General features: G+C 39.2%; 1 protein-coding gene and 1 long non-coding RNA gene across 5 annotated transcripts in view; one reads left to right on the top strand and one right to left on the bottom strand.

Annotated features, from left to right (window-relative positions):
* dock6 (dedicator of cytokinesis 6) overlaps positions 1-5,440 on the bottom strand; it is a 39,373-nt gene extending 33,933 nt beyond the window's left edge. For 3 of the 4 annotated variants that reach the window (XM_088330028.1, XM_088330020.1, XM_088330014.1), the window contains exons 1-4: positions 4,838-5,074; positions 3,019-3,106; positions 326-504; positions 75-143 (exon numbers count right to left, since the gene is read on the bottom strand). In XM_088330028.1, coding sequence (XP_088186154.1) covers positions 75-143; positions 326-504; positions 3,019-3,106; positions 4,838-4,887 — 386 coding nt within the window. In that variant the 5' untranslated portion in view covers positions 4,888-5,074. Of the gene's footprint in view, positions 1-74; positions 144-325; positions 505-3,018; positions 3,107-4,837; positions 5,075-5,388 lie in introns of those variants that run through there. The other variant, XM_088330034.1, reaches the window with a different exon arrangement.
* On the top strand, positions 4,698-6,302 carry LOC148373891 (uncharacterized). Its single transcript, XR_015849900.1, has 2 exons — positions 4,698-5,110; positions 5,966-6,302. It is a non-coding gene; the product is annotated as an uncharacterized LOC148373891 (long non-coding RNA).
* Positions 6,303-14,301: the final 7,999 nt, after the last annotated feature.

The following is a 14,301-nucleotide window of genomic DNA, read 5'->3' on the forward strand; positions in this document are numbered from 1 at the left end:
TGGGGATGAAATCAAAATCACTGCAGTCTATTAAAACATAGGATTCAACTGGTTCCCATGCATCTGGCTCTTACTTTCTCTGAATGACAAGCCAGTCGTCCGTGTAGACAGCCAAGGCATCTCTCACTCTGGGATCAAGAGAACTGTGGTAGAAAAAAAACACATGCATAATTAATTAGAGTGTGCTTTCAATATTCATAGTTCTTTGACTGTCAGAGACAGTAATGCTTTGTTTCAATGTGTCACATTTGTCTCTCACTTGAGCAAAAATAGCCCCCTGAACTCCAAAAATGAAGCAAAATATATCAAAAGAAAGTCATCTCACTCTTCCTCTTCAGGCAGCGGAGGCTCCAGCGTGCTACAATCCTTTTCCATGTGGTGGAGCTCTATATCATCCTCCGGAAACTCCATGAGTTGTCTGAGGGGGCCAGCATCCACCCCAGGGGCATGGCTGCTGACATATTCTTCAAAATCCACTGGCTCCACTACTTCTGTTAGGGGCAACTATAGGCGGGAATTAACAGGAGGTTAATAAATGTCTAATACTCACAAGAAAAAAAGGTTTTTAGATTTGTCTGGTTCATCTTATTCTCTTGCAGACCGTCTTTTCCACAAATGAATGCATTCAGCGTCATAAGTATAAGTACGTTTTCAGAAACATTAGCTTTGTGTGCCAAAACGTAAAAATCTGTTTTTTGTTTTACTTAAATAAAAAATAGAACGGGTTTGAGGCAGCTCATCATTAAGTATCAAGCCTCTGTGAATCAGTTCAGTAAGAAAAATCACCATTTGATGGCACGAGTGGCTTTGATTAGATCCTTGTCCACACATAGAGGAAGCCCCCCACTTCTTAGTTTTGCTTCCTGTGCCCAGTAAATGAAGTGTGTAGGCAACCCCGTATGGCAAGTTTTATATATATATATATATATATATATATATATGTATATACGCATGCGTAGCGAAAGAGGGATAAGTACCAACAGTTAACACTTTGAGGTTTTTTTCTTTCTAAAAAGATGTCCCATTATTATTGTGGGGGCAGAGAGGGACGTGACGTTGCATGCACATCCGCAGGATCAAGATTGGCACAGTGACCGAAATTATCACCGGAAACATTGGGCGCTGAAAAGTTCTTGCATAGTTCAAGCATTGTTCATGTTTAAGTTCAGTGTCCTTGCAAAATACTGTAAATTCCGGACTATAAGGCGCACCTGATTAAAAGCTGCACCCCCCACATTTCAGGAGGAAAACGGATTTATTACATACACAAGCCGTACCGGTATATTAGCCGCATGCATCCACATTGAGAACAGAAGTCCTTTTTAACTGAATAAATTTAATGGGGAGAATCTGTACAGATTCGTTGTTTCCCCGTTGCTTACTTATTTTCAGACATACCATATTATACCTCAGAATCACCAGTTTAAAACGCTTATTTTCAGCTTAGGGGCTGAATCAAAGGGGGGGAATCAAGGTTCTGACCTGACCGGCACACGCCGACGCATCTAGAATCCCACATTCGGCAGAAAATGATACCGGTGGTTATCATTTGATGCAGACCTGCAAAGTCCAGGTACCCGTTGAAAGTAATCCAAGGAAAAAAAAATGTATATTTCCAAAGGTAAGGGTGGGAAAAATATATATGCACCTTTGTCTGTGGTGTCCACAAACACTCACCTTTACTGGTCTCTACTTCCCATAATCCCCCGCGTCTGTTACGCACCTTCTTTTTAATTGGTCAGTGCAAGACTTATCAGAACAAGTGTCCAAAATAAATACAAATAAATACATGGCAAAAATATACAGTTGCAAATACATATTATACATGGTTACACATATTTACAAAGAAAGACGGTACACCGAGATAGTTTTCAAAGCTTTAATAATAATAATATTACTTTCATCCCAAACCGTGCCTGTGAAAGGTACCACCACGCTACTCCTAACACGCTCGCAGGGCTCAATGCGTAGCTGTTAAAAAAAAGCTCTGCCGCAATTATGAAATTCGCGGTAAGCTGTTCTCGCCTGTCTCGTCAGACGTCTTCAAGGGCGTCTTCCTCACATTTGAAACAAACTTCTATCCCCTGTTCATAATCCAGGAGGATGCAGTTTACCTCGGCATACAAGTCCACCGATCTAAATTTTACCTTTTGCACTCGAGTGCCGCTGGTGTTCGTTAGAAAAATTACTTAAATAAGCCGCTTCACTGAATAAGCCGCAGGGCTGAACATTTGGGAAAAAAGTAGCGGCTTATAGTCCGGAATTTACGGTAATGTTAGTTTGCAAGCAAATTGCCCTTTTTTTTAAAGCAATTGAAGGTATCACAAATGCACCCACGAAAAAATCCCTCGAAATCTATGTGCAACTCTGAGTCTAATATTATATTATTCAAGCAAATGATAAATGACTGTGACCGATGATCTGTCACTGAATCGTAAGGGTCCCTTTTACTGATTGAAAAAAACCCTTTTCACAAAAAGCAGGTTTTTTTTTCCTAAGTTTAGAGGTTTTAGCTCCAAGAAACATGGCAATTGTCAACTGTTGTTTACCAAACAATGGTGAAAGCTAGTAACATACTTTTTTTTCTAATGAAATATAAGGTTCAAGCTTCCTTTTGAAATGTTCTATGCATATAATGCTACTATACCAAATTTTCTGTGGGCCTTCAAAAATGCGTTAAAATGGCAAAAATGGTCTGGCACTGGCTTTTTCTGCCATTGAATGAGTGTTCACCTACAAAAGAAAACGTTATTTTTGTTTTTATTTGTTTGACCTTTATTTAATGAATTTACGACATTACTGTAAAAACTGAATTTTTAATTATTAAGTGTTATTCTGACGCGCATCCATCCATGAACCAAGCTTACCAAATAACAGGGCCTCTGCATGAAGAAAAAAAAAACTATTTATACAATTTAAGCCTGCCTCTTTGAAGTAAATTCATAAGCTCCACCAGCTGACTTGGTAATTGCAGCTTTCTAGCCAGAGAAAAACAAAGATAAATATGGGGTGACTCACTGGATGGTGCACTGTTCCTCGTTTTTTGGACATTAGAGGAGAGCCATATTCTCGGGACACTTGCTTTCGAACCTCTGCAGCTACGGTCCTAAAAAAAAGGAGAAAAATAAGCAATGTAACCTAAAATAATTAGAAACTGATGGTATGATATGAAGAAAGAAACAAGACAAAATGAAATCATACATATTTTAAATACAATAAAAACAAAGAAAATAAATAATAACACAGCAAAATAGTTATTGGTTAATGTGCACCACCAGTTCATTCCAATTGTGTGTTTGTCCAGTAATGGCAGCCACTCCAGCAGCTCTCGTGTTATTTTCGATTGTTCTCGATTGTTCTCAGCTCAGGGATGCTGCTGGAAATGTGAATTTCCCTTCGGGGATGAACAAAGTATCTATCTATCTATCTATCTAAGTTTGGAATAAAGTATTCCAGACTTTCTGAACTCTAAAATAAGCTGTGTCCCATTTGAGCTTTTTAGCTAAACGTTGGTACAACCAGGAAGAACTGATCAGCTGACCTTGAGACTAGGAAAGAATGTGTGTGTCGTTTTCTTGCATATGGTAATGGGAGAACTATTCTTTTGTTAGATACTTTGGGTAAGTATAATGGGTAGATTAGAGTTGCTGCATCACCCAACAAATATTTATGAAAACTTGGGTGAACTGTTGCATGTACTTTTGATTAAATGTGATATTGTGATATTGTGACAGCGCACCGACATTTCTGGTGTATAGAAACACCGCAATCCTTTCAAGGAAATGGCAAGCAGCTGCTTATAGAAAAGTAACAAAATGTCACTCCTTTATGGAAAAGGCTGCAATGGCAAGGCCTCATCATTAGAAAGATGTGGATTATGGGTAATTCTCTGGGGACTCAAATGCATGTTTTGGGGATATAGGCTGAAACCCAAACAAGCCACAAACTTTGAGACAGGTGGAATACCCAACAAGGTATATTAGCAGAGTCAGTTGTCTTATCAAGTTGTCAAAACAATAATTTAAAACCAGAACTCCCTTAAGAATTTGAGATACATTTTAAAAATACAATATCAGGCTTTACAGACATGGAAAATGGTTATGCAGCTTGATCTGAGCCCCTCCATTTTAAAACAGGAAATGGGAAAAGCTAGCAACCAAACGAGCAATAGCCAACACATAATTTCCCACCCTTTCCTGCATCCGGCATAACACAATAGTACGGCTGATGGAAGACTGCATTCTCAGAACCAATACACTGACTGGAAAGTATTTGCGTGCTGCTATGCATATGCTAGACAAAATGGATCAATGCGTATGTCAAGTTGATAAACACTTCAGTCCACAGGAATGAGATGTCAGATCAATAGTGACGCTTCCTGTTTAGTTCTGTGAAAGGACTGCAAGGTTAAGCCAGGGCTCTGAGACAAACCCTTCAATCAAGAATAAAGATAATGGGATTTTCGGGTAAACCCCTCCATCAAAGGTTGACAAACAGGAAGCTGGAGTTTTAAATAGCTCAACCCACACGACAATGGTGTTTGTTGACAACTAGATTGCTAGGTGTCATGCTTCTCTGCAGACCAGTAGAAAGTGCAGCAATAGCTGCAACACATAGCAAATGACGTCACACTAGCGGTTAGGCTTTAGTAGTAATTTGATGACACTCGCACGAGACATCACAAATCAAACATGAACTACTTATTCAATCGTTTTATCTAAGAATGACTCCATAATGCCCCACTAAACTGACTCGTTACGGTAATGAGCTAAACAGGTTAAGCTACACCTTCGAAACACGCTTTAGACGGCACCACAGGGAGACAATAACTTCTCACCGGTTGATTTTGTGAGCAAACGCCCGCCTTTCGCTCGAGGTGGACGTCATGGCGTGTCCCCATGTAACTCGTCCAAGACGAGCGGGGATACTCTCACGCTTTTACTCCTGTTCCGTCCGATATTTGTGGTATTTTTTTCACACAGAGAATTGCTAGAAGGAAGAAGAACTAGAAAGAGCGATTCCTCCTCCTCCTCCGAGTCCACGCTGGGAACCTGGCCGGGATCCCTTGTTCCTCCTAGTGGCCCGGAGGCAAGCTGGTGTCAAGTTGACTGTGAGTAATACGGTCTTTTCCGGTATTGTTTGGAAATAAAATACTATTCTACGAGTACTGTAAACCTATTTCCTTTTGGGTTTTTTTTGGGTGGAAACAGAAAAACCCACATTCTTACAGTGGTGATTGTAAATTATCTAAGCTTGGAAGAACGGCCCCTAAATACGTGTTGATAATGTTCAAGTAGATCTAATGGATGTAAATGTATCTTTGCAAAACTTGTATTTATTTTGATGTACTTCCGCTTTCGTAAAACTGGCATACTCCAGACGACTCACCTGACCGGTTTAAGCACGTTGTTGTTGCAAGTGAAATTATTCTATTGTGCCTTCTGGAGTTAAAACTGCAAAAGCTTAAAAAAAAACAATTTAGAGTAGTTCTTTGTTTTTGCGTCACCCTGTGTGGCTGCATAATAACGACATCTGGCGGTGACGTCGAGGTTGGCAAGTGTGTGCGACTTAGAAACCACCTGCAAGTGGCGCCGCAGACCACAACGGAAAATAGTTTGCATCTTTGACCTCTGTGAGACAAAGTGCAATTGAGTATTACTATTTCATATTTTTGGCACATCCACATAAAACCAATACATCCTGGATGTATCTATTAATGAATTTTGTATAGAACAGGGGTGTTCAAAATGTCTTGGGTACATTTGACATCCCCATATTTCCTTAACTATGAATGTTATTAAGACAAAAATGCCATTTAAAGCTAATTACTTTAAGTATTTTGTAAAGTTATTGATTTTTCAATATCTTTAACAGCATTTACTAAACCAGAAAATGTGTTTTGTATGACTACATTTGCAAAAAAAAAAAAAAAATCGTTGACTTTCATTCAACATGCATTTTGCAGAAAATTCAGATAAGAGCCACCAGAGAGGAAGTCCATAGCAAGATCTCATGGTAGATTTATAAAAGTGGGGTGCGTATGCCCAACTAAATGAAATAGACACCTCTCAACTTCAGAAGACGTGATTGAACAAGTCCCAACTGCTTTCCGGCGGAGCCCCTGTAAATGGATCAGAAGAGCCATTGGGGAATTGTCCCACAACAACTGTTTGGTGTGTCTTGAGAAGACGACTGCACATGAAGTCAGGAATAGCAGAAGCTGCTGCAATCATTGATAACGCAATGCCAGAAAGGGTTTGGCTAGAATTTAACATTAAACTTGATGTTTTTCGTGCGACTAATGGTGCTCACATTGAACATGTTTCACAATTCCATGTACAAATTGAGATTACATGCTTTCTAAGTTTACCAGACGTGTCTTTTATTCTTGATAGTTACCGAGATATTCAAAGTCAAAATGTGCCCGAGACTTTTGGAACATCCTCTACTTTGCTCAATCATGGATAAGATGAAGCGTGAATTTGTAACAGCAGACTTCTGGTGAGAGGCATAGTACACCCCAAACAATCATAACACATGACGAAAAAATCCCTCGAAATCTATGTGCAACTCTGAGTCTAATATTATATTATTCAAGCAAATGATGAATGACTCTGACCGATTATCTGCCACTGAATCGTAAGGGTCCCTTATCCCAAAATGAACTCAGTGCACACACATTACCACTATCATGAATGACTATATCTACTGCAGCCCTCCTTCTCCCCCACTCTCCATCCTCTTTCTAACCCACTATTCAGCACCCTGGAGAGCGTCTGCAGGTACAGAGATGTGTTGTGGAAGGCAAGCTGCCTTCATGGCGGAGTTAAAAAAAGAAGAGAAAACAAACGTCTGCAAAAGCCTGTAAGGACATAAATAAATCTAGATTTAAAAGCATGTGCACTCAAGGCTGATTCCACGTTGAATGGCAGTATGTCCCGTCACTGATTTTATGCTGAACTCAGGGCTTCACAAATTGACACAAAGAAGTGCAGACCCCAGATCTCTGCTGGGCTTTTATACAATTAATCTCTCTTAAATGGGACAGTGTGTAATAATTAGTGCCTTCTAGTGGTAAAAAAACCCCTCATTCATTACAAAAAATATTGATTCAAATATTAAGTAGAAATTAGAATGAATCAAATTTGGGGCGGCAGTAGCTCAGGAGGTAGAGCGCTCGTCTTGGGATCAAGGGATCCCAGTTCGAATCCCGACTCCTCCGTGTTACATGTCGAAGTGTCCTTGGGTAAGACACTGAACCTCTAATACCCCCAATAAGCAGGTTAGCGCCTTACATGGCAGCAAGGCCGCTATTGGGAAATGTGGAGCACATTGTAAAGCGCTTTGGGAAGTCATTGACTTGAAAAGCGCTATATAAATGCAAATCATTTCATTTTATTTTAAAGAACTATCATATAAATGTGCATTTTTAAAATAATCTTATGTCAAGACCTTTGCATTTATTTCACATAACATAAGAGAGCTGATATACTTTTCCACCATTTTGGTGCTAAGTATACCCCAAAACCTCAGAAAGACTGGGGAAAAATGAGTCAAGTTGTGCATTTTGGACACTTTGAGCCTCTTTAGTTGTTATTCTTCTTTGAGCTTTTAAGCATTCTTTTTCAATTGCACTATACATTACAGCAACTTGTAGAGGTCAAATAATACACATTGTCTCCTTAATATATTGAGAATCCAAACCACTCAGTGATTCAAAGATTATTATAAAGCATTTTAAATGCACCACAGACCGGTTCAATGTCTGACTATATTCTTGCGGCCTGGCCCATTGATAAAATTAGTAATAATAACAATAATAATAAATACAAAAATAGTAATAATGAAGACCATGAAAATAACCCCAAATCCTTTGTTTTATCACTAGACCACTAGGTCTGGATAACATAGAAAAATGAATTTTATTTTATTTAATCACCACACAATTTTTACTCCTGGTACCATGTTCTATAATGTTGTTTTGGATAAAATATTTCTCATGATGCTCAATTAAAACATTGTACAACATGGCACTGTAAAAATAGTTGGATGATGAGATATAATGTAATGCTTTTTCCTTTGTCATCTACAATCATAGTGGCCTAGTGCCTAGGATTCTCAGTGCTCACCTTTGGGATCCGGGTTTGATTTCTGTAGCATCCAATGCCGAACAAGGGAGGTCGACATTTTTTGTCGACAGATCAATCATTGCTCACATAAGTTTATATTGTGTACCGGCACCCTTACTATAGTTTTGTGGGAGATGAAAAAACCTGTATATACATGAAAAAATACAGTATAAACAAAAAATAAGGCAACATTTTTTTCTGTACCTAACGACTCATGGCCTGGTACTGGTCTGCGGCCGTGTGGTTGCCGGCTACTGTTCCAGAGGTGATTGGGAGAGTGTAAAACCTTGATTGATGTGTTCTGATCGGCTTTTTTTGTGTTTGTTTTGCCGATGAATTGTTAAAGTCGCCGATGCGTATTAGAAGATGATCATGATAGGGATCAAATAGCCCCCAAATCAGTCCTTTTTTTTCCCAATGAAATTATTTATTTTATTTTACACGTTGATTTTGTTTTTACTTGTATCAACATATTATATATTTTCCAAGTGTGGATGATCTCTTCAAATAAAACGTTAAAGGTTGTTACGTCAACTGTTGGTTTTTGCTATTTTTGTGATGGGAATTGTTTTCCTCTGTGGTGCTAAGCCCTAATATTTGTCCCTGCGTGCGACTTGCAGTGTTGATGTGACATTGCAGCGTCCTTGCCAGGCTGAGGAGTTGCAGGCCCCACCTCCTCCCGAGCCAGCCTACCCCGTTTTTCCTTGTCCGCCCTCACCTTCCCTCGCCTAGCCATCTTTTAGTTTCCTCGACCGACACTATTGTTCCCGTGCCCAGCCCCCACGGCAGTGAGAGAGAACCCCTCGTCGTCCCCCTCCTTCCACTACAGCCGCCGCCACTGCTGTGCAAACGAAGAACAAAAGGGAGAGTGTCAGACACCACCCACAAGATCTCTTTCACTCCACAGCCCCCGCCTTACTTCCAGATGGGGCTCACTTCTTTTTACACTTTTTTTTTTCAATCAAGGTTTCTCTCAACCCCATGAGTCCTGCAAAATGGACCCCCTCCGCCCCAAAGAGCCCACAACTCAGCTGCCCGTCATCCACCTGCTCTGTCGCCACGCGCTCATGGGCAGGCCACGCTCCGCCCAACCCAGACCCACTCCACTACTAGTAAAATCATTCTACACTTTTTGGACCATAGTGAGGATAAGTGGTGCAGACAATAGACGGACATTTATATCAGTGGTTGTCAACCACCCGGCCGCAGACCGATACCGGGCTGTGTGTCATTTGGTACTGGGCTGCATGGAAAGACTAAAATGGCTTTAAATTTCACTTATAATGTATTTATTCATAAATACACGTAATTTTTTTCACTCTTCCAAAAATTTAAATTTTGGATGCACTATGATAAACATCACTGACCTATTTTGGTCAGTATTGGATGCAACAGGAATCAAATCTAGATCACGAAAGTGAGACCACCGAATCCTAACCACTGATCCGTCAGGATTGTAATTGACAATGGAAAAGGCAGAATCATTCCTCATCATCAATTTATAATTTCCTCACGGTGCCACGTTGTGACAGAGCCTATGGGAAATAATTCAGTCAAAACACGTTGCAACATGTGCTATCATGAGTGAAAATAGTGTGATGATGAGATAAAATCGACTGCCTTTTTCTATGTCATATAGATCCCTGGTTGTCTAAGAATAATGCTGCAGATTGAGGCTTATTTTTATTGTTATTAACATTATTATCATTGTTATTATTGGGTCAGGCCACGATGATATAGTCAGACAATAAACCATTCCGTGGTACAGAAAATGTTGTCGAGCACTGTAGTATATTATTGTATTGTATAGCTGTTTTTTGTAAGTTTGCCGTTGTTTCCTTTTGTAAATTAGTGTCTAAAGTGTTTTGATGTGCTGCGCTTCAAAAAAAGGCACAATAAAAATGGCTTTTCATCAGGGATCAGTGAAAATAATTTTTTATTCATCTCTTTGTTATTTCATTTCAGAAATGTCCGGGCAAATGACCAAAATATATTTGTCTTGGATTATTTTAATTTGATTATTGTTTCTTTTAGGACCAGACATGACTTCTGTCAACACAAATAGTGTGCTCTGCTACTTTAATTCTCAAAGATATTTTTTTTACATTACATTGTTATGAATGAACGTTTTTTTTTCACATACAAAGAAGGTTTTATAAACGTCTTTACTTTTAACTGTGACATTGAGTGTAAAAATGACTGTTTCATACTTAAACACTTAATTTTATTCTGTAACTTGACTTTTCCTCCACAACAGTTGTTTTTCCAACCTGACAAAATAATTTTCAAATTAATTATAAATCATAATTGTCTCAGGCAAACTCATTATTTCTGATTTGAAAAATCTCTTTTACCGAAAAAAAAATACTACCTTTTCTGATAATAGTAATGACAATAATGATAATAATAATCACAATCATGATCAATGATAATGTTGGTTGGAAATTTTACTTAGAAATACAACTATTACGTCCTTAAACACATGGGGCGGGAGTGGCTAAGGAGGTAGAGCGCTCGTATTGGGATCAAGAGATCGCATTTCGAATCCCGGCTCCTCCGTGTTACATGTCGAAGTGTCCTTGGGTAAGACACTGATGCCCCCAAAGAGCAGGTTAGCGCCTTACATGGCTGCACGGCCGCTATTGGGAAATGTGAAGCACAATGTATAGCGCTCTGGGAAGTCTTGACTTGAAAAGCGCTATATAAATGCAGATCATTTCAATGTACAGTCCCTTTTATCGTGGGATATGTTCTTTAAATTATTTTGAGAGACACAACTTTAGCTTTTGCATACATATCCCTGGAAATATGAACTACTTTTTATACTACTTTTAGAAATTATTATTTGTTTCTATTGAGACGTTTTTGGGGGGGGCGATTTTGTAATTTCCAGGTAAAGCAAGAAAATGACTACTCTTTGACAAACGTGTTATTTTGCAGTGACAATATGCTTACTTTCTCACAATACACAGACAAATAGTATCACACGCCATATTTTTCAATGGAATAATCACCAAACGTTTACTTTTGTTACGTAAGATTTTGGTAACATTTTTGTCTTTTCATGTCAAGTGATAAAGTTATAATCTATCTAAATATAAATTTCAGACATTTAATCGACACTTGTATTATGAAATATTTGTCATTGGGATAAGATATATAAAAAGATACATTACAATAAAGCTCTTGGCAAGTTACCCTGGCCTGTATGTTAACTAACTCATAGACCTCATGTGAGAAAACACTGTTAGGATAGTAATTATTTGAACTTGTAAACGTTTGCATAGATTTACTGTACATCTTACAAATTGGCCGCTCATCATCTGTCCCAAGCTTATCATCAATTTGACTATAAGAAAGCATTGGCATGTTCAGTGTCCTCATACAAATGAATATAATATTTTAATAACAACACACAGAGCTGTAGCAGCCACACTTTTTGATGTGTCTTCATGGCACGCTGGCTGCAGGAAATGACGGAGGGGCCCCTCCTTAACATATTACTGTGTCCTACGACCCCCACAGCCCTAACACTACCCCCATCACCACACCATCATCTTCTAGTCCCTAAAGGCGCAAGCACCCAAATCAATTGAAAGAAAGTAAAGTGCACTGCGGTCCTCCTCCTACATCTGTCAGGGAGGGGCCGCAGGAGGGGTTGGGCGCGTGGGGCCTACAGGGGGAACAATATGACTCCATCTGTCAGTGTTTTATCTCAGACGGGATGAAATATATCTCACAAATGCGTCCACCTCAATATCATCCAAGCATATTATCTTACTGCAACTCCCAGGAGCTATACTGTAAAGCAAGCATGACATTACTGCACGCCCACTAGCAGGAACCTGCCAAATGCCTTGCGAATAAAACTGGAAGCTACCATCTATATGATGCACATTGACAGGATGTAACTCATTTTTTTACTTTTGGGGCACCATGGAGACGTTATTTCCAGCTGTATAAATGTGTTTTGATTTGAATTGATTCATAGTTTCAGGAATAATTTATGGGATTTTAAATATGACTTCATTCTCATGATTTTTATTCCTATTGGCAAAAAAAATCATTCTCAAGACTGTTAAAGAAAAAAGTAGCTGAATATAACATGCAACGTTTACATATCCATGCACGCAACTAATATTGTGGTTATTCAAGTGGTCATTTGTTTCACTAACTACCATCAGGTCCATAAATCTACTGACCAGCTTACATGGCTCCCAACTGATATCATTGAGCAATTCAAACATTACTGACAAAATGTCCGTTGCTTGATTCGTAAACAAACAAGCAAAGCTAAGAGCAGCAGACATCGGCCTGTTTATAAGGAGGAGGAGGAGGGCAGATTTGTCCAATCCCCAAGGACCCTCATGCATCTCTGTGAGCAGCAGGTAGAGCTGCAATCTCAGTCATTCATATTTAATTCCACAAGAGTTTCCGGGCTAGACTAATGCTCTATTGATTTCAATTCTCCTATTACTGAAACAAGATGGAGGGGTGGAGTCGATGGGGGGACCATGGGTTGGGGGTGGGGATACAGCTCGATTGCAGGGAACGAGAACATGAGAACCGGAAGTTTGATTTCAATAGCTCAACTGGAATATATTTGGTTTTGGATATTGATTTGTCTTGGAAAAATAAAGCTTAAAAAATTACATTGTTAATTAAAACAAATAAACAGCTGAATAAATTCATGCCAATATATACACACACACACAAACACACATACATATATATATATATATATATATATATATATATATATATATATATACATATATATATATATATATATATATATTAGGGCAAGAAAGTCTTTGCGGCAAGCTAGTCGGGAGGTAGGCTTTTCAAAATCAATTGTCCATCGCATCATGAAATGTTGTTAATAGAGAAGATTAGCCAATGCAGTTAATGACGATGATCCAGACCAAAGAGTAGAGTATTGAGAGTGGTACTTGCAATGATGCAACTAAGATGCACACTTTCCCACAAAGATTGTGTGGAGTGATGATGCCAGATTGAAATAAAACGATTGGATTAACAGACACATTTGCACATACTGGGGACCTGATAATCCACGTTGATACATTCATTCTGTTTTAATATTGGGCAAATTCAATTAGATTTCATAGGATGCCAGTTCTTAATATTGACTATTGTTACCCACTGTTGTTCATCGTTTGGACTCTTACATAATTGTTGATATCGGCCAATCATGTTGCTGTTCTAAGATTTGCACATCCCTTAGGGCTGATCTGTTTTTAGGAACCTTGAAGATTTATTATAGGGGTCTCAGAGGACGGCTTTAGGAGGGAATGGGATTATCTTATCTGGAAGCTCTTCACCTGGCTCCTCCTTGCAAGTTCAAAATCCATCAATGTCTTTTCTCTGTATTTTGAATGTCTACTGAAGTTTAAACTTATATATTGCGGTTGACCACCATATTAATTTAACAAGAATGGATTGTGTTTTCATACTTCCAGTAGCGATTGAAAACAAATGTATTTTCTTCAAATGAAAGGATGGTTGCCATCATGTAGGTCAGTTAGTTCAGTGTATAAAAGAAGAATACACAATTGAATTGACAGCTGTTAAGAATTGTATACATATTTTTGGGATAATCGCTTAAGTAATGTTATGAATCTAAAAAAAGGTACATGGAACATTCCTTGTTGTCACCTTAAATATTCCACCCAAACAAGTTAAAAAACTAGATTCTTAACAGGATGAAGACTTAAAAAAATCAATAATTTTATATTAGCAGAAATTCATTAATAATATATATTCAAAATACATGTTGACTTACTTACTTACTTACTTATTGCTCCAGCGAAGGTCGGGGGGTCCCGTCCCTGTGCGTTGAGCCGACCAGATGAACCAGGTTTTTCCAATGCTGGCGGTCTTGTGCCAGCTGTTCTGCATCCTCTACGGCAACTCCGTGTTGTTGGAGGTCGCCCGCAACGACGTCGAGCCATCGAGTGCGGGGTTTCCCTCGTGGTCGTCTCCAGCCTGCGGCCTTTGGGTCAAACTGGAGAATGGCTCGTGTCGGATGGTCTGGTGGTAGACGAAGGACATGGCCAAACCAGCGGGTGCGGCGTTGTGCGACCAAGGAAGATGCTTGGGGCTGGCACGTGCGGGCTCTGAGCTCTTTATTGGAGACTCGCTGGGGCCACCT

Source organism: Urocampus carinirostris, chromosome 1, assembly GCF_059441175.1.
Source record: "Urocampus carinirostris isolate Australia breed hairy pipefish chromosome 1, RoL_Ucar_1.0, whole genome shotgun sequence".
Taxonomy (NCBI): Eukaryota; Metazoa; Chordata; class Actinopteri; order Syngnathiformes; family Syngnathidae; genus Urocampus; species Urocampus carinirostris.